A 24620-nucleotide genomic window follows, 5' to 3' on the forward strand; every position below is an offset into this window, starting at 1 on the left:
TGCTTACAGAACTTACATGTTCATGACTTTCCATCTGACAAGGAATCACGCTCAGTAGCATTGCTAACACTGTAACTTTAAGAAATGTGATGTTTTAAGATAGCTAAAAATTGCTAATGAAAGCTAACGTTAGCTAACAGACAGAGAAGCATTTCCCTAGCAACACAGTGTTTCTCCTTTAAACAACTATGGAGCTGGAGGTTGGCAAAGCTAGGCTAGCTTTTCCTCTCCTTTTCCAGTCTTAATACTTTGCACAGGTTTCTTTAAAAATAAACGACTGCATTAAGACAAAAGGTTTCTACAAATGTTACACTTGCCTAGCCAAATTAAAGTAATATCCTAGAACTGGAAATTAAAGAGATTTTCCAGGAAAGCCTACAAGGGGATGCCTGGAGGGAAAACCTGGAAACCCCATCTAGGGAGTAATTTTGGAGGCCAGTAGTTTGTGTTGGTGGCCTCAGTAATAACAGAGTGAAGTCAGTAATCTCCTGATGGCTTAAGAAGAGAGGAAACACCCTGCTACATTGCACCAATGCCAACAATACCATGCTGGAGCGCCAAACCAACGCTGCTTCATACCATTACATACATGATTGTGTAAGAGACACATCAAAACAATATGTGAAAGACTAACTAGAACAATGTGCTGTTGTATTGCTAAATATTGGGCGATCCTTGAGCTTAAGCCCTTTGATTGACACGCTGGTGGCGCGCTGGGAGCAGGTCTTTGATAGATCCAAGTGACCAACAGGCATGACTCATTTTCTGCACACTACTGTACGCCTATAAAAATCCCCCCTTTCGAATACTTATGCATTCATTAATTGAGTGTTCATATTGTCCGCAAATGGAAAACCCGCTCTCATTAGAAATAGTTATTTACTTCTACATTGAGCAGTCAGCTCACTTCAGGGAATGCTAGGGGAATTTGGTATGGGAAGTATTCCCAAAGTTAAACAAGGGATATGACTGTAAGTCATGTTGCTATTTCGTGTTCTTGCAAAAAATACTCCCTATTTAGAGAAGAAATCTAGTTAAACAATGAGCGATATCTTACTGTATTTCACATTTTAAGAACCGTAAAGGCTTTTTTCTTATATCCTTTGGTGTTTTTCTCCTCCTCCGGTCTACTCAGCTTGTTCTTTCATGCTCCCCCACTTTCCCAGAGTGAATTGCATCCAGGAAATCTAGCAGCGATATAAGCTTACATGCAATATCCTCAGTCTAGGGAGATTTATTGCTACACTGTAGCTTGAGGGTAAGCTGGATCTTCAAAACGGTCCCACAACTGCAGATTCGACTTTCATTTCAGCAGCGAGATGTTTTGAAAAACGCAGGCAGGAATGTGCTCACAGAGGACTGCAGTGCTAGAGTGGAATTTTTGCTGGGAATTTCCCACTTGTGTGTGTTTGCACATGCGTGCAGTGTCTATGCGTGCAGCCAAGATGGAGCGGCTGTTGTCTCTGAATGAGCATAAACAAGTCTGACTGACTCAGGTGAACTTATTTGTTTTCAAGAGGTACAGTAAACAAAAAGCGTTACAGGTGCCAAAAATGCTCAAGTAATTATAACTTATTAGCATTAACTGATAACTGGTTGTTCAAGAGGACATGTTGTACTTCAAATCAAACAACTACATGCTCAGACATGCATGCTTACCCTCACATACCTGTTTCTTTACATCGTCAAGATTTACGTTAATATTTTTTACTATTTGTGTCTGCAGATTTCTCCCAAGCTCAACAGGTCAGCATTGAAATTGCGTCATTTGCCTACCTAAATATGAAAAACTGGTGATACAAAAATAATTGCATTAATCAACTGGGGAAGTTTCAAATATATTTATTAATTCATATTTTCTTCTGTAGCATCATGCATAATCTAGTATGGAATTAAAAAAATACATGCACCAAACTTTCCAGTATCATTCATATACAGTTTTTCAGAGGGGCTATTTATATTTCCTTCATAGTGTGCTTTAAATCACATTTTATTCCTAAGGAAGCACAGCATTTAATGGTTATTGACACTATTCTCTGATTTAACGATATATCCAAAATCCAATTTGCAAAAAAAACCTTTTAGACAGCATGAAACAAAATGAAACACAACATTTGAACCTTGCCTTATCATTTTTCAGATTTCTGTCATGAATATGTACACTAATGAACACATACTAAATAAGAGAATGCAGAAAGTGCTTTTTTTCACCATATTCATCTGTAGATTCTCCCCTAACTTACTTGGAATGAGGCGCTTTGTGCATTTAAAAATAGAACTGCACATATATGGTGGAAACTTTTTTTATTTGGAGAAGTAATTTGAAGAAATGAAATTGAAGCTTTAACAACGTGCAAAGCCTGCAGTGCTGGAAGTGAAAAGTGCCTTTTTTGCGGAGTTGGCGGCCTACCGCTGACCTCCAGTAGCACTGTTACTCAAAGGCTGCATCTCTCCCTTCTGAAATCCCCCAAACTTTCCCTGGGCCAAATCGTTCCTCCTGGCCGCCAAGATAATGGTATTTTCAGGCCTCCTGTGATACACACACTCTGCTGTGGATCAGCCACAGCTGGGGGAACGGGCTGCCCAGTGAGTATAGTTAACATGTGTTCTACCTAATTACTTTTCCAGGGTAGAGCAGAGGGCAGTGTTATAAAGACGAGACACAGAGGATGAAGGAGGAGGAAGCAGGGAAGCTGGCCCAGATGTGTGCAGTAACCAGGCGCACATCTGCAATCGTTTGAACTTACTGGGGGAATTCCTCTTTCACTCCGTGTATCCTCGACTTGGGACAATGAGTGGCCTGACGGCCTCCCTCTGCTCTTCCTCTCATGTTTCCCTCTGTGTGTCATGAGCTGTTTCCCCCCGCAGACGGACAAACAGGTCGGTCTGGTAGCGACTCCAGAAGGCGTGGGATCCCTTTGTGTCGAGGACATTTAAAGGGAAGATAAAAGTCATTCTGTAAATATACAGCGCTGTGTATGAGGCACAGACATAACAAGCACTGAACTGTGAGGCTGCATTTGGTATCATGGGCTTTAAATGCACCTCACCACATATGTCCTCCTCACAATGATGAAGATAAAAAAGATGCAAAGATTTTAGCCGCAAGCGTTTTGTATCAAAGGGGAAAGCAAGAAACAGACTCCTGCTTGCGTTAAAAGAATGTAAACAGCAATGTTGTCCTAACAGTGCTGGTGAGTGGGTACATTTAACAAAAGGGCTAAACATATCTATTGTTTTGCTGCAGCCTGGGTCGCCCAGAGCACAACAAAAGCTGGGAGTTTCCTCTTCTCTAGGAAGTTGTGAGATTTCCTTGTATTAGTGTTGCAAGATTTGGGGACAAGATGTTCAGATTGTCATTGATCTATGCTTAGAAACACAATGCCACTGGGTTATGATGAATGAGCACCAGCTACTGGTTGGAACTGCATTATCCTTTCTAGGAAATCTTGTTCTGTTATGTGTGTGTTTATGCAAATGATGTTCTCCATTGTCCCTGTGACATTGGCTGTTATGACATTACCACTCCCTGCAGACTCACATACTTAACATGTAGCTTTGTATTATTCCTCTTTAGGTGACTTTACACACACAGGGTTATCATGTTCAATACATAGGATGGAATGAAAGGTCATGTATTATACTAATATACACGTCTTTCTCCAGACAGACAAATGAGTGAACTGCTTTTTCGACCACGCTGAAAACCTACACTATAAATATCATTGGTTACCTTCTCCTTTCAGGATTAGTCTCACTAACTATAGAAATTATAAGTTTTTGAGTTTCAGGTGGCTTTTTGTGCTGTGCCTTCTGCATTCGTCTCAGTAATATAAGTATATATATATATATATACAGTATATATTTATATAGGGAAAGATTATACTGGATCTGTCTGGCTTTAAGGCCCATTTTTGCTCCTGGTGTTTGTTTGTCTCGTGTCTGTGTAACCGCAGAAGTTATGACCCAACTTTGCAGTTCCCCTCAGCTCGTGGATTGTTTGTGATTGTTTTGGTTTTTCCAGCCACATAACTCAGACTCAGACAACCGCTTTTTTGAGCAATACACCTCTAAAAACTCACTGCAGACTATACCTGCCCAGCACCAAACAGCAGACAGACAAAGATAATGACTAGCTGGTCAGCATTATAGAGCTTCAATAACTCTTTAGATTAACTTAATTCAAACTTGGACAGTATTTCTTTCCACATTTAGTTACCAGAATTACTTATTTGGGTTGCATCAACTGGTAAGGTTCAGCTTGTGTACTATGCATGGGTCCAACTAAATTAGGTGATGTTGGATCAACTTTAAGTATTAATGTTGATTCAACTAGATTTACAGTAGAACAATGACCACCAATACGTGGAATATCCATTAGCTAAACACTCATTTCCCACAGAAGTTGGTATAACCAAGCCAATAGAGAGTGAGTAATTCACCTCTATTCGTCAGGTGACCGGAAACACAACACCGAATGAATGCTAATATTTGATCTGTAAATACGCAACTGTTGCTAACATTTTGCTATTTTTTTTATAACTATAAGGTAATAATAGCTTCTGTTCACATCTTGATGTGCCAAATAAAATCAAGTGGCTGCTTTAAATGATCGACTTTTGTCTGCAACAAAACTGAAAATATGATTGTGTGCTTAAAATAAAGTGTGATAAGCATGGACAATTACATTTATAGGGAACATATTTTCTATCGGATTCAGTTTGGGTAAGGGTGGGTCAACCAAACACGGGCCTATAACCCAGGAGACCGTCTTTTGGTCCTGCGTGAAACCAAAAGTCATTGTTGACTAATTTAAAAAACGTATCCTGTAGACTAGAGTACATACCTTAAATGTGGTACAGATTAATGTCAGATTTGTACTACCTGTAATACTGTCTATTGTACCTTCTTCGTCTTTTAATGATTAAAAAACACGTCTTAAAAAAGGGAAACTCCTAAGAGTCCCCTTTCTATCCCTATTATTTTTGTCACAACAGAGCACAAAGTTGAGGTATTTGTCACTGGCCCCGAGGGGTGCTGACATATTTACCGCTTCCTTGTTTCAAAGCCCTGTTCACAGTGCTCGCTGTGTATCAGATCTGACAACATAAGTGACAGACAGTGGGGAGGCTCCTTACAGAGGAAAGTACCTAAAGTCTACATCTGGACCTCAGTGTCCTTTGCAGCTCCACCACGCTCCACCCATGCAGGCGCATTATTCTGCAGAGGATGTTTCACTACCGTTCCGCTCTGACCAACCGTTACATAAGCCATTCTGAAAAAGGCAGAAGGCCTCCACCCTGCAACAAAACACCCACTGACCAGTGAAGGTTTCTCAAACAGTCAGAGGGCTAAAATAATCCAACCTACTGCATCTTGTTCCACTTGGAAATATCATTTCTTAAAACTTGTTTTACACAATTGTACATTTGTAACATTAGTTAAAATGTGTCCAAACTAAAGCCCTCGTTCTACAACTATATACTGTATATTTGGGCTTGTTTTATGTCTCTTCATGGTGGTTTTGCATCTCTTTGTTTTAAAGGTCACCTATTCTGCAAAATCTACCTGTCAATGTCTTTTTATACATAAATATGTGTTCCCTGTGTGTTGTTAAGAGATTAGGAAAGTTTCAGGAACTATTCAGGAACACGTTGTGATGTCACAATGTACAATGTGTATATATCTGAGACCGATAATATATTGTTGAAAAGAGTATAATAGGGGACCTTTAGGTGTTTTTGTAGTCGTTTAATGTGTCTTATTTTGCATTTCTTTGTGTTTCCGTGTCTCTCTTTACAAATGTTAAGCTATTGTTTTGAGTCTCTTATTTGTCATTGTATCTTTCTTTGTGTCGTGCTGGAGAGCAGAGCAGGGAGGACCCAAGTGCAGGACAAAGTTACTTTAAAGACAATCCTTTATTGCAAAGTGTCCCGGAAAGAATAAAGCTGGGCAAGGCAACACATCAAAACAGGCCTCTCTCTCAATCTCTCATTGACAATGAACATGAAACATGAAGAACCAGACAGAAAATCAGAACCTAAATGCATGCGAGACTAATCACAAGGACAAGACACAGCTGGGGAGGGCAGCAACTCACAGGGGCAGCAGGTGAAAACAATCAGGTAATCAAACAGGAGGGGAAACACAGAGACAGGAAGTAAAGAAGACAGACATAACACAGGGGTGAACACTTTTCAAACACAGACAGATCATGCCTTTGTGTTTTCTTTGTAGTCGTCTCCCTATCTCTCTCATCCCTGTTTCAGTTATTGAAGTAAACATTTTTCATCTCATTTTGTGCTGATACCAACAAGCTAAATAATATTTAACTTTATTAATCTAGATATTAAGATATGGAGGTACAATATCTAGGCTTATGAGTAATTATCAGTTATGCAGATGAAAACAGATTACCACACTGGGACTTTTCAACCGTGATTTGAGTCCACATTAGAAGAGATAGTGCTTGTGATCGAAGACGCTCTGTTTCCTCTAGCTCATGTTGATGGCCGCTCGACTCATTACAGAGAAAACGCTGATAAGGATGAGATCGTGTTAGGGGCTTCCATTAATCAAGGAGTCCATTTACTAAGCGTTTATTTAAATGTAAACATGTTCTGCAGATAGGTGCACTACCACATAAGAAAACTTGCTAAATACAATTATTCTCATATTCATAGTCCATATACAAAGTGCATCAATCAAAGAGAAGACTCATTTGTATTGTATTTACATACAGTGTCACAATTGAGACAATGGGCTGCATTCTTTGAACTAACCATCTTTCTCTTCTTTTTTTTTTGCAAGAAAAACCTTTGTGGGACTGACTTGGTTGAAAGTCTTCACAGGTTTCACGACAAAGATTTCACGAAAAGTGTTTTTTTAAATGTATAAAGAGAGCTTGCGCAAAATATGAATGGCAGAGATTATTTGCATGTGGTTAACGTTTTGATTCAGAAGACTGTGAACAAATAAATAATAATAAATAATACAAGGGGGAAATTACCAATACATAAGATATTTGTAATTCTCAACTACAGCAAAGGTGTGGTTGACCAAATAGGAGATGTGACATGAGTGAAAACATGTTTTCTAGTGCACACAAGTTTTTTTAGATAAGGAAATGGTTCTAATTTCATGCTATGAAAACCCCCTTTTCATCTTCTTTTAATTCCTTTTTTTTTGTCCACAAACAAACATTAGGTCAATCAATACAGTGCAGCTGGCTGTTCACAGGTCATATTGTCTTAGCATTCACTGAGCCACCTGTACTAGCAGAACTGCAGCTGAGATAGGAGGCAGATATACAGTACAGTGTAGTGCCAGGGACTTTCCACAACCCAGTGTGTGTGTGTGTGTGTGTGTGTGTGTGTGTGTGTTTATGTGTGTTTATGGTTGATCTTTGACAGCCAAGTGCAAGCTTCTGCATTTGAATGTATGCCTGCAGATGGACTGAGTGAGCGTATCGTAGCATGAACTGCAACATGTGTGAGCAGACATGCAGAGGAGCTTCAGCAGCAATGTGACTGAGATCATTATCTTGTATATAGGAGGCATTCTACACATGCAAAACAAAGTATGTCTATATGTCTTTAGGGGAAATGAAAGTATAGGATAGTGAGCATTCATATTCATAGAGGGTGATAATGTTGGATGCGATAATGCAACAAGGATTGCTAATATTTCAATGAGATGCATGTTCAAAACTGATTTTTCTTTCAATTGTCGCTTTATGTTATTTGCACACACAAGGCTGCATTCGGTTCAGATAATGTGAGTGGAAATAAAAAGAAAAAAAGGACATTAAATACATAATTGAAAAACAATACAACAAAAATAATTATGACAAAAAAGGGGACATAAAAGGAGCAGAGAAACTACCCAATGAGTAGGAAGTCCAAACTAAAGCTAAAACGACATGGAAAATGTATATTTCTTAAAACACGCTAACGTCATGCATGCATGCACGACATCAAGAAAAAGGAAGAGAAATACAAAATATTGCAAGCTATACAAAGGTGCAGATTTAAGTAATCCATGTGGTAATAAAACAGCGCTTCATCACTTTAAAGCCCCTGCTTGTCAGTGCAGAGTGACAGTTGGTGTAAACTGGCTCTCTGTGTTTTGAAGCTGCAGCTCACGGAGGAAGCAGAGCTATGAGGGGGTGAGACAAGAGACCAGGCTGGAAATCCCCTTCCCTCAGCAGGCCTCAGACACACAGGGCCCCGCTGAGGCCCACATCAAAGGGGCTGCTGCTCTTCTCATCACCCTCCCTCCTTCTGTCTTTCTATATGTCTCAGTATCCTTTACCCCCTCACCTCGGTCTCTGTTTCCATTTATACACAGGTCTCCTTTACTACTGATGTTAAAAGTGTCTCAAGGAGAAGCTACCTAGAGTTTTAGTGCACTGAAAAAACTGAAACGTTGAAGTAAATGTTGTCAACAGATTTCACATAGGTTCAACTTAACATCATTGCTTTCATCTAACCTAAATACAGTTATGTGACATTTGTTGACATAACAAATGTATTAAAGTCAATATTTCAGTTCATTCAGTGTGTCCCAACTGGTTGTTTGTGTGCACTGAAAAAACAGAAAAGTTGACTTTAATTAAATGTATTATGTCAAAAGATTTGACATACTTGTAATAGGTTAGTTGAAAGCAATACTATTACGTTTAAATAAAAAATAAGTTCAACTTAAAAGTATTGCTTTCAACTAATCTAATACAATTATGTGTAATTTGTCTACAGTGTTTCTCAAACTTTTTCATACCAAGGACCACTTAACCAATAAAAAAACACTCGCGGACCACCTAACTCCACAAATATAAAAAAACACATCGTTTTTCTAGAACAGATTACAAATCGCCTGATAATGGTACAAACAAGCGGCAAAATGTTTGATGAAGGTGTTGCGCTGGGCTATATCATGCAATCGAAAGTGAAACTTAACCTCGCTCCATTGCGGAGATATTCCCACGAGAGTGCGGAAAACTGAAATGTATTTATTTATTTCAAATGTGAAATGTTACCAATATACTCACGGACCACTAGGGGGCGCTCACGGACAACCAGTGGTCCGCGGACCACACTTTGAGAAGCACTAAATACATTCAATGTTGCAGTTCTTTCAGTGTGTCCAAATACACTGAAACATTTTTTAAACGTTCACTTAAATCCATGTATTATGTAAATAAATGACACATAACTCTATTAGGATAGTTGAAAGCAATAATATTAAGTTTAAATACAAAATAATAGGTTCAACTTAAAACAATTTCTTCCCACTAATACAATGATCTGGAACCTGTTGACATAATACATTTAGTTAAAGTCACTGTTTAATTTATTCAGTGTGTGTTCTGTTCTGCAGGGCGTCTCCTGCAGCTGTACCTGAAGTTATTCGTAAAAGTTATTTTGCCAGTGACTAACCCCACATGTGGGACATGACTAATATGGATCAGAACACAGGGCAGTCAGGTCAGGCGTGGTTGTTATATATTTTTAGGGCATGTGGTTACCTTTGTGTAAGTCAAAAGTGTAAATGCTTGCCAAACTGGTCTCCCCAGAACGCTGAACACCTCCAGTCCCCACCCCCACCACCCAAAGCCCCACAAAAATGTCAGGTATGTTTTGAAAAAACTCCAGGCCCTGCGGACAACTGAGACGGGGGATTTGCATGAAGTAGAGTTTTGGGCGAACCCCTGTGAAGCACACATGCGGATACACAAGCTGGTGTTTTTGAACGGCAACGGTTTGTGCACATGTTCACGGCTCCACCAGTAAACAGTCAGTCACAAGGAATGGCATTGTGAATTCTCAACTCTGGATTTTCCCTCTTAACTGATTGCCCGGTGACTGCTGCATGTCTCATGTCTCCAAGAAAAGAATCTGCTCAAATGGATAGCATCTGTTTCCTTTCTTCTCTGCACACACTGTTGGTGGGTCAGATTCCAAAATTAAAATGCATTTTATTTGATTTCCAAGTTACTTTTACTATTCTTTACCCATTTTGTCGGTATATTCCAACTCAATGTGTCTTACTTTTACCTTGCCAATTGTATTTTTAGCTAACTAATTCCAACTTTTCCTGAAATCATACAACAAACTTGCTAAAAAAGGGTTTATTTACATACATAGCTTGAACTTGAATGGTGTTAGTGGCCTATAGTGACCCCAGTGAGTCTTGCCTGTTAAATCCAGGGCTACCCTCTACTGGATTTTCGAGGGACTGCAGAATTGTTCCTGTGTTCCAAGAAGTGTGTAAATGTGGACACATATTTGCAGGAACACTGGGGCACTCATTAGCAGAGCTTCCTAATTCGTGAACCTGCTAATTAGAATGTGTGCTGTTGTATTTGCTGTAAAGTGTCTCTACTGTAGGCTATTTTTTATTATATGTACAGCACTTTGGTTTGACCAAAAATCGTTTATAAATGTGCTATATAAATAAAACTTAATTTGATTTGATAGAATGCTAATATTGCTTCTAGCCTTTTTCCTGTCATTAATGATTAATGTTACATATTAACTAAATGTGGAGGCAGGCTGTTGTTTCTCGGCTGACACAACATCATATGATAACTAACATTAGTGCAGACATTGTGGAGGTATAATAACCTATTCAATGCTATAACAAGTGAAAAGCTGTAGGAGTATTTCATGACGATGCCACCAAAGCAAGGATTGTTTGACTGTTGTGAGTCAGTACAGTATCGGTGAGGGTGGTTGGGGGGGGGGGGGGGGGTTGGACTGCTGCTGAGGTCATTCTGGTCCACAGAAACCCACTCTGACCTGTGAATGGACACATTGTGCAGCACGTGGACAGGGTCTCTGACCTCAGAGCAGTCTGCGTACAGGACACACACAGGCTTCTTTGTTAGCAGACACACAGTCCCTCCCTCACATCACTCACTCTGCAGCAGGACTATGAGTCTTTCAGACCAGCAACAACTGCCAATATTGACTCAGGAAACTAATTAAGAATCGCTGTTCAGCCTTTTGATACCTATTATCAGGAGTTCAACTTGGATTTTGTATGTGGTCCTTTGTAGACTGGGCTGAGAGCCACCTGTACCAAGCCCACCGTCTACAGCAGGTCGCAAAGGTTATTGACAGAAGTAATGTCAAAACATCTCGCACACTCACTGATGTCTAGGACTTTTTCTCGATGTACTATCATATGACTTTCTTCACATTTCAGACTTTCTTTGACTTTTTCATGACATACTATACTTACATTTTTTTCACAACACATTGAAAATACCACACTGTGACTTTTTTCACGATATCTACAAAATACTATACTAAGGCTCCGTCATACTGTCCTGTGACTTTTTTCATTTTTGTATACATACTATCAGAGGACTTTTATCACATATTATATTGTATTGTATTTTTCTTTCGACATACTATACAATTACTTTTTGTATATTTTGGCATACTGTACTCTGTTTTTCTTCCTGATATTTTCAACATACCTATGTGTTTTTTCTGTGAATTTTGTCAAACTATACTATGTGTTTTTTTCTATACGTTTTTGGACATACTATATACTTTGACTTTTCTTTTGTCAAACTACACTATGTGTTTTTAAAAAACATTTTTGACACATTCATGTCGGCTGTGTATAGCTCAGTGGTTTGAAATGGTGGCCCATGCATAGTAGGTACAGGCCCCACTGCAGCAGAAGTGAGTTTGAGTCCAGCCTGCTACCTTTACGCAGGCCTTCCCTTCAACAATGCTACCATGCAATAAAGGACATTTACAAACTATAGTGTCATTTCTTTGGATATTTTCAACATACTGCACCATGAACATTTTCCCAATATTTTCCACATAAATTACTATGGTTTCTTTTCTTTTTCTTGTTCACATACTATGTGGTTTTTTCGACCCACCACACTATGACTATTTTTCATATTTTCCAACATACTATACTACTACATACTATACTGTTACTCCTGTCTGTCTGTCAATACTCAGGGCATGCCGACTACCATCTACTGTCGATAATATACTGACTGTTGGGAAACCTCATTTGACAAAGGGACAAATAGTTAGACAATAACTTTGATTTTAATAACAGTTCATTACAGTATTAATAAATAAATCAATATGCTTAAATTAAGTGCTCCGTCAGTTCAGTCAAATAAATACTTAAATATCAAAAGTCATACTAAAAACAGTTTTTATAGTCTTCATAAAGACTTCGTGTAACAATGCTCCCTGCCATTATCAAAGGCTTCACACACCACATCCACTATGTCCTTAGTAGATAAGGCGGATAATAAGAGCAACACAGAACAAATAAAACCCGTTTTCATGTTTTTTTCAAAAACAAAATGTTGGTCCTTCTCGTAGTCCACAGATGATTTGATAACCAAGGCTAAAATCAGTCAGTGCTTCCACACAGACATCGAGTGCAATACACGCTTAATAAGAATCAATACAAAAACACAGAGAGCAAATGAACATGTGAGGGAGGTGCAGCCAGGTGTAGCAACAATGCACCAGTTTGACCCCATCTGGACAAAACAGTTGATGTGCATGCAAACTTCAACCAATGGGTTATTTTAAATCTTCAAACACTTACAAATCATTGTGAAAGATGTGCTTTGTCCAGATGGGTCACTGACTTGGCTGTGTTGGTGATTTAGGCACAGTGTCCGGTCGATCAGAGGCACAGGGAGCAACATGTAACCTTCACTGACCAGCAGACGTTCACCTACAGGAGGCTGCTGTAGCAACTGATAATGCAACCGCTGCTGGACGACTTTCAATACTTAGTATAATGTGTTATAATTTGAATCGAAAACAGCATAATAATAGTTTTAAGCACGTGAACCCATTTTTCTAACCTATCTTTTTGCAGTGCAATATGATTCCCATAGCTTTAATACAATACCATCTAAGTAATGTATTGCACTTACTGTTAATGTCATTATAAGTGACTCAAGTGCTTATTGTTGCTTTAAGTAAAGTTAAAAACAAATCATAATGTGTGTGTTGTTCATGCATAGATTTTATGATTTCTTTTCACTTTAGTTAAAGCAAACACTGACCACTTAAAGCATTATTTAAAGATTTAACTGTATTGGAATATCAGACAATAATATGATATACTGTATGAAGACGTCCAGCAAAAGTCATAAAGATATCCTTAAGCTTAAGTACATTTTGAGAATTACCAATCATTTACCTATTATTTTGAAATGTTAAAAATAAAATGCGACACAATTGATAAACTTCTACTTCCTGTGTTGAGCGTTCTTAAGACATTTTGATACCAATTAACACCAATTTTTCACGGGAACTCTGTTCATTATAGGTTATGGTTTTAGTTAAAACGTTATAAATTCTTATTTAGTCCTTATAAATAAAATGATACAGTGCTTTAAGCTCATTATAACACATTATGAGTATGTTTAAAATGCATTACAGACATGGGCGTCATAGAAAGTGCTACCGTAATGGAAACTGGCGTACTAGACGATGTAAACAAACCTATGTATTGACAGATAAATTGGCACATAATGTAAAATGTTCTGACTTATAGTGGATTTTTCTCATACTGAAGTCCAAATATGGTGCTCCATTATCCAGCAGTTACTTTAACAATGACTTCACTGTTGCAAAGGGACCACTGCTGTCCTGGCCAAACACCCACAATGCAGCAGCACCGCCCATCATGAGCCGTGTGGACGTACACAAACCAAACGGTGCTCTGTGAAACAAGACAGTGTTCCTCCTTTAACAAACACACAGAAATTACAGCGCAAATGTCCATCGCTAGGGTCAGTTAAGTTGCGGTTATCAAAACAGGGACTGTGAAGGTGCTGGAAGGGGCCCGATTCTCATTCTCGATCTGATAGGTCACATCAAGAGGAGGCAGGGCTTCCTCCTGCTGATCGCTCATGGTGATTGGCTCGTCTTCTTCTTCTTCTTCTTCTTGAGAGAGCTCCTGTTCGAAGGATCGTTCTGCCTCCTCTGACAGGCGGGTCTCCTCTTTCTCTTCCTCCCTCTGACACACCACAAAGAAGAAATCAGCAAATCACAATATTTGGGATCCAGAACTACAGAACCTGACTTCAACATACCTCTTTCTTAATCCTGTAGTACTCATCGATAGCGTACTGATATTTGGCCGATGTAATCCCGAAGAGGGAGGCCATCCTTTCTCCCAGGTAGTCACAGGCTAAGAAATAAAAAGGATATATTTTCATCTCCAGGTGTTTATGTGTCTTCTCACAATTATCACTGGCCCCATGTATCTCCTAATCGATATAACCGGCCTGCTCTCGTCTATCCCACATGCTCCACTGAGATCCAACATCTAGTTACAGGTGGCCTGTGGAACTGCCAGTCAGCTGTTCCTAAGGCTGACTTCATCTCTGGCTACGCCTCCCTGCAGTCTCTGGATGTCCTTGCTCTCACTGAGACCTGGATTACTCCATCCAACACATCCACCCCAGCAGCTCTCTCCACAGCATATTTCTTCTCCCATACACCCAGACTCACTGGCAGAGGAGGTGGCACTGGTCTCCTGCTCTCTCCCAAATGGAGCTTTTCCCTCTTCAAGCTACCTAACTTCACTCCTTCCACCTTTGAATTCCATGCCGTCACAGTAACCCATCCTATACAGTTAACCATTGTTGTTCTCTACCGTCCACCAGGCGCCTTGGGGGACTTCTTGGAGGAATTAGATAATCTCCTCTCACACATCCCTGAAACTGGCCCTCCCGCTGTACTTCTCGGAGACTTCAACCTCCAGACAGGGAAGATAGCTGAACTAACATCTCTTTTAACCGCCTTTGCTTTCTCACTGTCTCCATCCCCACCAACTCATAAAGCTGGCAATGTCCTTGATCTCATATTCTCAAGGAACTGCTCTACTTCTAACCTCTCTGTAAACCCGCTCCACACATCCGATCACTTCTTCATTTCATTCTCTCTACCCCTTTCCAAACATAACAAACTAATCTCTTCTCATCCTGCACCTGTCCGCCGTAACCTTCGTTCCCTCTCCCCCTCTACCCTTGCCTCATCGGTGCTCTCAGCCCTCCCTTCCTCTGACTCGTTCCAACTCCTGCCTCCAAACTCTGCTGCAGAAACTCTCCTCTCTACTCTCTCATCCTCTCTGGACTCTCTCTGTCCTCTTACATATCGGCAGCCTCGTCAGTCCCCTCCTGCTCCCTGGCTAAATGACGCACTGCGTGCTAATATAACCATCCTTGGGGCAGCAGAGCGGAAACGGTGGAAATCCAAACACCATGACGACCTCCTAACCTATCAGGCTCTCCTCTCCTCTTTCTCTGCTTCGATCTCTCAGGCAAAAAGCACTTTCTTTCAAGATAAGATCCAATCTTCCTATTCTAATCCCAAAAAACTATTTTCCATCTTCTCCACCCTCTTGGACCCCCCCAAAGCCCCTTCCCCCTCCTCCCTTCTGTCAAGCAACTTTGTTAACCACTTTTAAAAAAAGGTTGATGATATTCACTCTTCTTTTTCTGACTCACCTCTACTCACCGCTGGGTCACCAGACCCACCGTTCACCCACACACTAACCTCCTTTTCCCCTCTCTCTCCAAGTAAGGTTCTTACCGTCATTACCTCTGCCCGCCCTACCACCTATCCTCTGGACCCTATCCCCTCAAACTTCCTTCAGACTATCGCTCCTGATATTTTACCGTTTCTCACCCATTTCATCAACACTTCTCTAACTTCTGGTGACTTTCCAAACAGTCTCAAGGAGGCAAGAGTAAACCCTCTCCTAAAGAAACCCATTCTCAACCCGTCCGATGTTATAAACTACAGGCCTGTCTCTCTCCTCCCGTTCCTGTCTAAAACACTTGAACGCGCTGTCTTTAAACAACTCTCCTGTTATCTCCATCAGAACAACCTTCTGGATCCGCAGCAGTCTGGTTTCAAGGCAGGTCACTCAACAGAAACTGCCCTCCTTGCTGTCTCTGAGGAACTGCACACTGCTAAAGCAGTCATCATCCTTCTGGACCTGTCTGCTGCATTCGACACGGTGAATCATCAGATCCTCCTTCGCACTCTCCAAGAACTTGGAGTTTCAGGCTCTGCACTTTCCCTCCTCACCTCATACCTCAAAGACCGTACCTACAGGGTAACTTGGAGAGGGTCCGAGTCCGACCCTTGTCAATTAACTACAGGGGTCCCTCAGGGCTCTGTTCTTGGTCCCCTCCTCTTCTCCCTGTACACAAACTCGCTCGGATCTGTCATTAGCCCGCATGGTTTTTCATACCACTGCTACGCTGACGACACCCAATTAATTCTGTCCTTTCCCCGCTCAGAGACCCAGGTCGCATCTCTGGTCGCATCTCTGCTTGTCTAGCAGACATCTCTCAGTGGATGTCTGCTCACCACCTCAAGCTCAACCTTGACAAGACTGAACTGCTTTTCCTTCCGGGAAAAGATTGTCCCACTCTTGACCTGATAATCAACATCGGCACCTCTGTTGTTTCCCCGACTCAGACTGCAAGGAATCTGGGTGTGACCCTAGATAACAAACTGTCCTTCACTGCAAACATCGCTGCTACAACCCGCTGCTGCAGATACACGCTTTACAACATCAGGAGGATACATTCCCACCTGACCCAGAAAGCAACGCAGGTTCTGGCCCAGGCTCTCGTCATCTCACGCCTAGACTACTGCAACTCCCTCCTGGCTGGTCTACCTGCATGTGCCATCCGACCTCTGCAGCTCATCCAGAATGCAGCGGCTCGTCTGGTCTTCAACCTTCCTAAATGTTCCCACACCACGCCGCTCCTCCGCTCCCTTCACTGGCTTCCGGTAACTGCTAGAATCCACTTCAAGACAATGGTACTTGCGTACCATGCTGCGAATGGATCTGGCCCTTCCTACATCCAGGACATGGTTAAACTGTACACCCCAGCACGTGCACTCCGCTCTGCATCAGCCAAACAGCTCGCTGCACCCGCACTGCGAGGGGGACCCAAGTTCCCATCAGCAAAAACACGTGGGTTTGCTATCCTGGCTCCAAAATGGTGGAATGAGCTCCCCATTGAAATCAGGACACCAGATAGCTTGCACATCTTCCGGCGCAGACTGAAAACTCATCTCTTTCAACTCCACTTCGAGCGATAGAATTACTAACAAAGCACTTATATACTAATAAAGGACTGGCTTATCTAAAGCCAGTTGAGTAGCACTTGAAATGTTTTAGCTCTATGAAACCTGATGTACTTATATGATTCTGTTTTCTTCAAGTTTGTATCTTGTTGGTCGAACGCACTTATTGTAAGTCGCTTTGGATAAAAGCGTCAGCTAAATGCAATGTAAATAAAATACAAGGTACAAGTTTCCTCAACTAATGATGCAGTACCCTGAACCTTGAAATTATTCATGACTTAAATTCTGGTTTTCAATCTCTGGCTTTTGGGCTTTCTCTTTCCTGTAGTGTGTTATATAGGTTGTTACTCATATAAATGGTCTGCAAAGGCTAAAATCCCAAAGTTCCCTTCAGAGTGAGTTTCTCTCCCACACTCTCCCCCCCCCCCCCCCCTGCCTGGAACGTCTCAATTTCTTTACTTCTGTAACATAGTGACATCACTATGTAACACTTGCACTTTTATTGGCTAGGGCTCCAACACATTGTACGTGATAGGTTAAGGGGCGGGACATCTCTAAGTGGTTGACCAATTAAAACAGTAAATATGATCTTGTTACTTGTATCTCTATTTCACACTAAATGGAAAGGCACCATCATACCTCAAATATATTTGAATCCCCTATTGTCCCTCTATGGCATTATGCTCCAAGCGTGCAGGTCTTATAGTAATTCCCAGAGTCCAGAAAACCAGATCAGGAGATTTCAGTTATCAAGCTCCCTTGCTCTTGAACCAACGTCCTCTTTTTATTATGGAGGCAGACAGTGTCGAACATTTTAAGAGCTTGTTGAAGACTTTCCTTTTTAATAAAGCCTATAGCTAGAGCTGGTTTTAGATTTCCCTATGTTTATTTGATTGTTTTTACTGTCTTTTATGTATTTTATCTAATTTTGTTATTATTTCACATTCTATCATGTTTTTTTAATAATTTTCTTGTAATTTTAACTACATTTTAAACTGTCTTCTATGTTTGTTTTTGTGTGATATTTGGCTATATAAATCGATGTAATCTATTGTAAACTCAGTAATTATCATCAATTATCAATTAATTATCATTAATTTCATATGATCTTGGCTTTAAGATGCAGGAAAACTTGACTTAAAAACATGCATGATACAAACCCATACTCTATAATGACGCAAACCTACCTGAGATGGTTGAGTTGGCAGCTCTCCACACGTGAAACCACACGTATGGACCCCAGGTCAACTTTGACTGCAACATAAACAGGACAAGATTGGTCTCTTTTTGCTCTGATAATAATTTACAGTAAACACAAATTCCTTGCACACACACATTTCCCTTGTCCTAATTTAGCCCTTTGCACCCACACTCATGAACTCCCCGTCCCCTGCAGCGGTCCTCACCCTCACCGCATCGACCGAGGAGGACAGCAGGTCCTCCCGCTCCGGCTCCTTGTCCTCCCCCTCCTCCTCGTCGGTGCTGTACTCCTCCATGGTCTCCCCGCTGGAGAAGTGAATGATCCTGCGGGGGGCTTTCTCCCTCCGCTGCTGCTCCTCTCTCCGGTCCAGCTCCCCCAGCTCCACACTCTCAAAGCCCCCAACAGGGCTCTGAACCTGGGGGGCAAACATAAAGACAGTGGGTGATGTTAGGGCACTACTTCTTTAGAATATCAATTAGTTAATGCAGCTAAATTGGGAAAAAACGGTGTTACAAGGCTTGGGATGACATCATAAAATTAACCTAAATAAATACTTACAATTCCAGAGTTGAAATTTACTTTACAAATGTAATCATTAACCTAATATAACTATCACAATAAAAAAGTTATGTGACCTGATTACAATTTTGGGGCCGATCGCCAGAATCAGTATCGGCCGATACCGATCGCCGATCCGATCGAGTGGGTGGGGGCTATGGGGATCTTCCATTTAAAGTGATGTTTAAAACTCACAAACAACAACCAACATAATTACTACATTCAAATGAAGTACATTATTCAAGTTTACATTAACTTTGGATAATAACACGGGAGAAATGAGCGGAAGCGCTCTCTTTTCCTCTCTCCCTCTCAGGGGCGGTTCTAGGGGGGGGGCAGTGCCCCCTAACACTGACTTTGGACCCCCCTGAAAATGAAAAATAAAAAAAGTTTATGATTAAACGATTTCTTGGCTGACGGAATAGGCGGAACTAATGATATTTGTCATTCTAGTCGGACCCATTAGAGCAGGGGTCTCCAACACGTCGATCACAAGCTACCGGTATCTCGCAAGCCCTCACTTTACAAATATGTTTATTTTATTTTTTTAATGCAAGCCGTCATCGCCACGGAGGAGCACACAGCCTCTGTGTAAAAAATAAAGTAAGAAATCATTCCAATGTGTACTATAGGACAGTAAAAAAAGAAAAAAAAAAGTTTAAAAGGGGAGTGATTACTAAAATATGCATAAATAAAAAGAAAGAATGCTAACTATAGGTAACATAAGATAAGAATAAACAAGTTTAAATGATTTGTTATTGGTTGTGATCATATTCTAAAGATTTTTGGATTATTGAAAAGTATACAGCTCCCTTTCATCTGAGTGTTGAGAGCTGTATCCATAAATTCATGTTGTGCTCAAAGTGAACCAGCAGATTGATGCATTAAACTTCAACATTTAAAAAAAAAATCTTCCCGGACCCCTCTAGAGGATGTGAGGTCCACCCCCAAATAAAGCAGGTTAAAATAATTAAATTGCATAAATGTTCTTTTAGTAAACACTGAAAACGGGTCCCACAGACCCAAACAGCACACAAATAAGCATATAAACAGGGCTGCACATAACTGGTGCGCAGGTGCGCATGCGCACCTCTGCCAAAAAAAGAGCACCGGGTCATTTGAAAAAAGGCGCATTTGCGTACCAACATTGAGAGAGAGAGAGGAGAGAGGGAGAGAGAAGGGAGAAGAGAGGAGAGAGAGCGAAAGATATTTGCGAGTTGCATATGAACTCAGGGTCGGCCCGTAGCACTAGCGTTATAGATGTTCGCCTAGGGCGCCAGATCTGTGGAGTCGCTGCGCTGGCAGCTCTGGGAGGGAAAAAAACATTTTTGATCGTTGGTGCTCATCCTAATTTTCGGCCTTGATGTAACAATATTCATAATTAAGTAAATGTAACACGCTTTTCACCCCGGTTATAAGTTTCATTTGCCCTGTACAATGGGCGCTGTAAGTGATGAAAATGGGGGATGTTGGCTTATCTGGCGCCCGCAGCTCACAGCCAAAGTGCGAGTGAGCGAGGGAGAGAGAGAGAGAGTAGGGCGCACTGCCCGGTACCGGCGCAGTTGTTATTAGAATCTGGTGCTAGCTGCTCTAATGGATGTAAGAAGATGTTTCTACAATAATGTGGAGGGAGAGTCCTCTCCAGTCAGACTGAGAGGCTGATACTACAGCTCAGTGAGGTAAAGGACTCTGAGTGTTTAGATAGTTCACTTTAGTCTAAGTTCAAACAGTTTGGTCACAATTTATGTAAACACATATTTTCAAGGCACTCCTTTATAATTATTGGGATAAACAGGTTTGAAATCATTCCAATGTATACTATAGGACAGTAACCAAAAATATCCTTTAAAACTGGAGAGATAAAAAAAATGCATAAATAAATAAATGTTAACTAGAAAATAAGATATGAATGAACAACACAAATAAAATAAGTTTCATTTGTTATTGGCTATGGTAGGTGTGAAGGTAAACTTCTGTTGTTGCAATGTTGAGGTAGAATGAAGGAGTCTGGAACCGTTGTTAGCCAAAAGCACTGAAGAGTTTTATTGGAGAAAGTACAGACAATAACGGCCGGGAGATCATCTTAGTTTCACACATGCCCAGTGCTCCACCAGCGATCTCTGAACCAAAAGACACAAAACATCTAACCAACACGAGGAGAGGCGGGCTTCCAGAAAGCCCGCGTATAATCAATAGCCGATGCAAGACAATGATCTGCTTGTCTCAAAGAGATGCTGCCAGGTCTCAAACCCCCCACGGATATCGGAGAAGCGTTTGACCTGTGACCTCAACCTACAGTGGAGTCTTTGAGTGACTACAAGCAGATGTTTGCAGTATCACAGACTCTAAGGAACCATAAAAGACTCTATAAACAGATCAGATGAAAATATTCTCTTACAGTAGGTTATTGGTTATGTTCACATACTTATTTTATTACATCCACTTGTCTAAGATGACAACAGAGACTTTCGACCCAAACCCAGCTGTTGACTTGTGGATGCAAGCAGCTAATCACAGACTCAACCAGAGAGGAAGTAGTAGGCCTACATCATCAGCTACCATGTCTGACAGAGAGGAAGACAGTGAGGAGAACAGTCAGGAGGGAAGTGATGACAGCTTGTAGGATTACTGGTCGTGCTAATGTTGTCTTGTGTTCACCTCTGCATGTGTGTTCTGTGTTCACCTCTGCACGTGTGTTCAGTGCCGTGTGTCCGGCAAATAAAGTCAAGACCCCCTCAAAAGTTACGGTTTATTTCATTTTAAGGATGAGCACCAAGCAACATCTCCAGGTGCTCCTTTGAGAACCAGGGCAAAAAAGTTATGTGCACCCCTGCATATAAATATGTGTAATGAAACAAATACCAATAACTGTATTGCATTGTTTTCTTATGCGCAATTACTTCATACTAGTGTTGCACGGTGTACCGATACTTGAAAGGTACCGCGATACCCTGCCGTTAAAAACGGTACGATTCCTCCGTTTCATTAGTATCGGTACTTTAAGAATGACGGGGGAAAGTACTCCGGTGAGAAAGCGCCGTTTTAATAAGAGCCGTGTGTGTTCAGCTCTCTGCTTCCACTCCCTACACTGCAGCCGTGCCTGCAGTCCCGCCCCTCTCAAGCATGTTCTAAGTCCCTCCCCTCTCTCGTGCACGCGGCCACGCGCTAGCTGCCAGAGCATGTGAGAAAACGAGAAGTATGGCTGCAAGTGGGAGTGCAACTGCCGCTGCGCCTCGGCTTGTTCACAAAAATGACGCCAGAAGCGAAATTTGGAAGTATTTGAGCTATATCTCTGACAGTGAGGGCAAGCCTACGGACACCACGAGGCCTGTCTGTGAGAAATGTTTTAGATCCCTGCAAACCAAGGGAGCCAACACATCAGACTTGGCTAAGCACCCCGCCGACCGGAATCCAGAGCTGTTTAAATAATTTAAAGACAGACAGGTTAGCGAATGTGATAGATAACATAATTACATCATGCTCAAGCCCATGCCCTCAAATCTAAGTCAAACAAATGTAATTTATTTTGTGACAAACGAACGTTTTCGTAGTTTGACGAGGCAATTAATGGCAATGATAACTGTCTAATATGGCTATCTTTTTAGCTAACTTACCAATGTGGCTAACATCTGCAATATACATTTTGTCAATAATTATTTATATTACTGTACTATTACATGTTAATATAATATTAAAAAAATTATATTTTATAAAACAAAAAAGTTGTTTGAGATGATGCTTAATTTTATTTAATACGAATTCTTGTCATTTATTTTGTTTATTGTTCTCATTGTTTAAAAGTTTGTGTCATCGTTATGGTTCTGGTATTAAATAAAGCACAATAATTAAATTTAAGACTGTTTCCCTTTTTTTAAGAAAAGTATCGAAAAAGAATCAGAATCGCAATTCTTGACTTGGTATCGGTATCGAAACCAAAATGTTGGTATCGTGACAACACTACTTCATACTGTCTTTGTATTTTTCGTCCTGCATTTATTGTGCCCCCCTCAGAAAATAACTGGCCCCAGCCTGGCCCCCCCAGTCAAATTGGTCTAGAACCGCCACTGCTCCCTCTCTCTCCCTCCCCTGACAGCCCGTCAGTATCTCATGCAGCTTGCTGATCCAGTAATGAGTGACCCGACAGTGAAGAATAAACATATTTATAACTAGTTTAGCTTGTTCCAGAGGTAGATAAAATAGCTAAGTGTGTTAGGTCTAACTCTTAGTGTGTTTTGCTCCGCTCACCGGTCCGTCACAGCGGGCGGAGCTGCAGGATTTCTGCTTCACACACACACCGCTATTTTACTGTCTTTTTCGGACACCTTAAAATACTGCCAGACTGGTGAAGCCATTTTGGCGAGCTTGTTTTGCCGCGCACAGAGAAAAGTGTCATGTATTTTACGTCATGTGATCGGCTCTCCCGATCGGCCTTTATAGAGAGCACCGATCGATCGGCAGAGAGTGAATATCGGCCGATATCGATCGGAGCATCCCTACTGATTACTTTCCAATAACATTTGGTTAGTCAATATCAAATGTAATGCAATATCAAATACAATGCAAACATATAACAGAGATAAATAACTAACATAAGAAAATACATAACTAACCTATAAATAATTAATTGTTTCCCCATAGCCTATATATCATATTTAAATAAATAATAATACAAATATATATATATATATATATATATATATATATATATATATATATATATATATATATATACATATATTAAATAAAGAATAGTTTAAAAAAAAGAAATGTCAGACAGTACGCCTTTGCTTTTATAAATTTATATTTAAAACATATATATTGTTAGTTGTACTCCTGCTAGTAATCCCCATTTATGATACATGTAGCCTACCAGTAATCTGATTACACACATGTTTTTAATGTAGCCAAACTGTAGGTAACCTTTTTTATATCCTGATTACATTATCCCATTACATTAAATCCAATGACTCCCCAAGCCTGTCCATTTCTAGTGTAATATCATGAGCAACCAGAGCGACATGACACACCTGACAGATGACAACAAGCTCCAGCACATTCTCAGCCACATTCAGTAAACAAACAACGGTAATGATGCTATTTGCTTATTTTTAAAGGATAACGGTATTCACAGACCTGCTGCACCTCCATGTTCTGTCCTATCGACACATTAACGTTGGTGAGATACAGAGATATATCTGCCATTGTCACCGTCCTCTTTGTATCTCTGGATGCTGCGCCCTCAACGCGACGCCTCTCCTCCGCACCGCTGAACCCGGAAGTGCCGTTCACCCCCGCGGGTCATACGTCATACTTCACCGGTGCGCAACGTCCATAGAGATGTGGAATAGCCAAAGAGGCAATAAAGATAGATGTGAAGGCATCACATTATGTTTATTTTCATCTTATTTTATTTAAACATAATGTTAATGTATTAGAATAGAATCATATACTAATAAATGAGCCTAATGTTAATGTTTTTCGAAAAAATAATGTTAGCTTAAGTGTTATAGGACTATACATTAAGGAATGTATTGATGTAATTGTAAGCACATATTTATTTTAATATGTTAATTATAAAGACGTTTGTGTATACAATTATACACTATATTTATTCTTAGAATAATATCTGAATAGACATTACTTATTGGAATTTGTGTTCTTTTCTATTCTTAAAATACATACATTTAAGTCTTTACATTTCAATCATAAATATAACACGAACAAAGTAGGTTTATATT

General features: G+C 40.5%; 1 protein-coding gene across 2 annotated transcripts; it reads right to left on the reverse strand.

Moving 5' to 3' along the window:
* Positions 1–12064: 12064 nt before the first annotated feature.
* LOC117554176 (protein FAM177A1-like) lies at positions 12065–24165 on the reverse strand. Of its 2 annotated transcripts, none has more exons than XM_034228462.1 (5): positions 24016–24165; positions 18536–18739; positions 18311–18377; positions 14105–14202; positions 12065–14028 (listed from the first exon to the last, which is right to left on the reverse strand). In XM_034228462.1, exons 1-5 carry the CDS (start codon positions 24082–24084, stop codon positions 13807–13809), a joined length of 660 nt encoding a protein of 219 aa, XP_034084353.1. In that variant the 5' UTR covers positions 24085–24165; the 3' UTR covers positions 12065–13806. The 2 variants fall into 2 exon arrangements, with proteins under 2 accessions (XP_034084353.1, XP_034084352.1); XM_034228461.1 differs by having other exon boundaries at positions 18530–18739.
* Between the last annotated feature and the right edge of the window lie 455 nt (positions 24166–24620).

Source organism: Gymnodraco acuticeps, unplaced genomic scaffold (assembly GCF_902827175.1).
Source record: "Gymnodraco acuticeps unplaced genomic scaffold, fGymAcu1.1, whole genome shotgun sequence".
Lineage (NCBI taxonomy): Eukaryota > Metazoa > Chordata > Actinopteri > Perciformes > Bathydraconidae > Gymnodraco > Gymnodraco acuticeps.

Bases quoted from the DNA above. Each gene is read 5' to 3' on its own strand.
- LOC117554176 (XM_034228461.1), bottom strand. From the start codon at position 24,084: ATGGCAGATATATCTCTGTATCTCACCAACGTTAATGTGTCGATAGGA. The intron at 18,378-18,529 runs GTGAGGACCGCT...TTTATGTTGCAG, and splicing joins CCTCGGTCGATGCGGTGAGG to TCAAAGTTGACCTGGGGTCC. The intron at 14,203-18,310 runs GTAGGTTTGCGT...TTTATTTCTTAG, and splicing joins TGCCAACTCAACCATCTCAG to CCTGTGACTACCTGGGAGAA.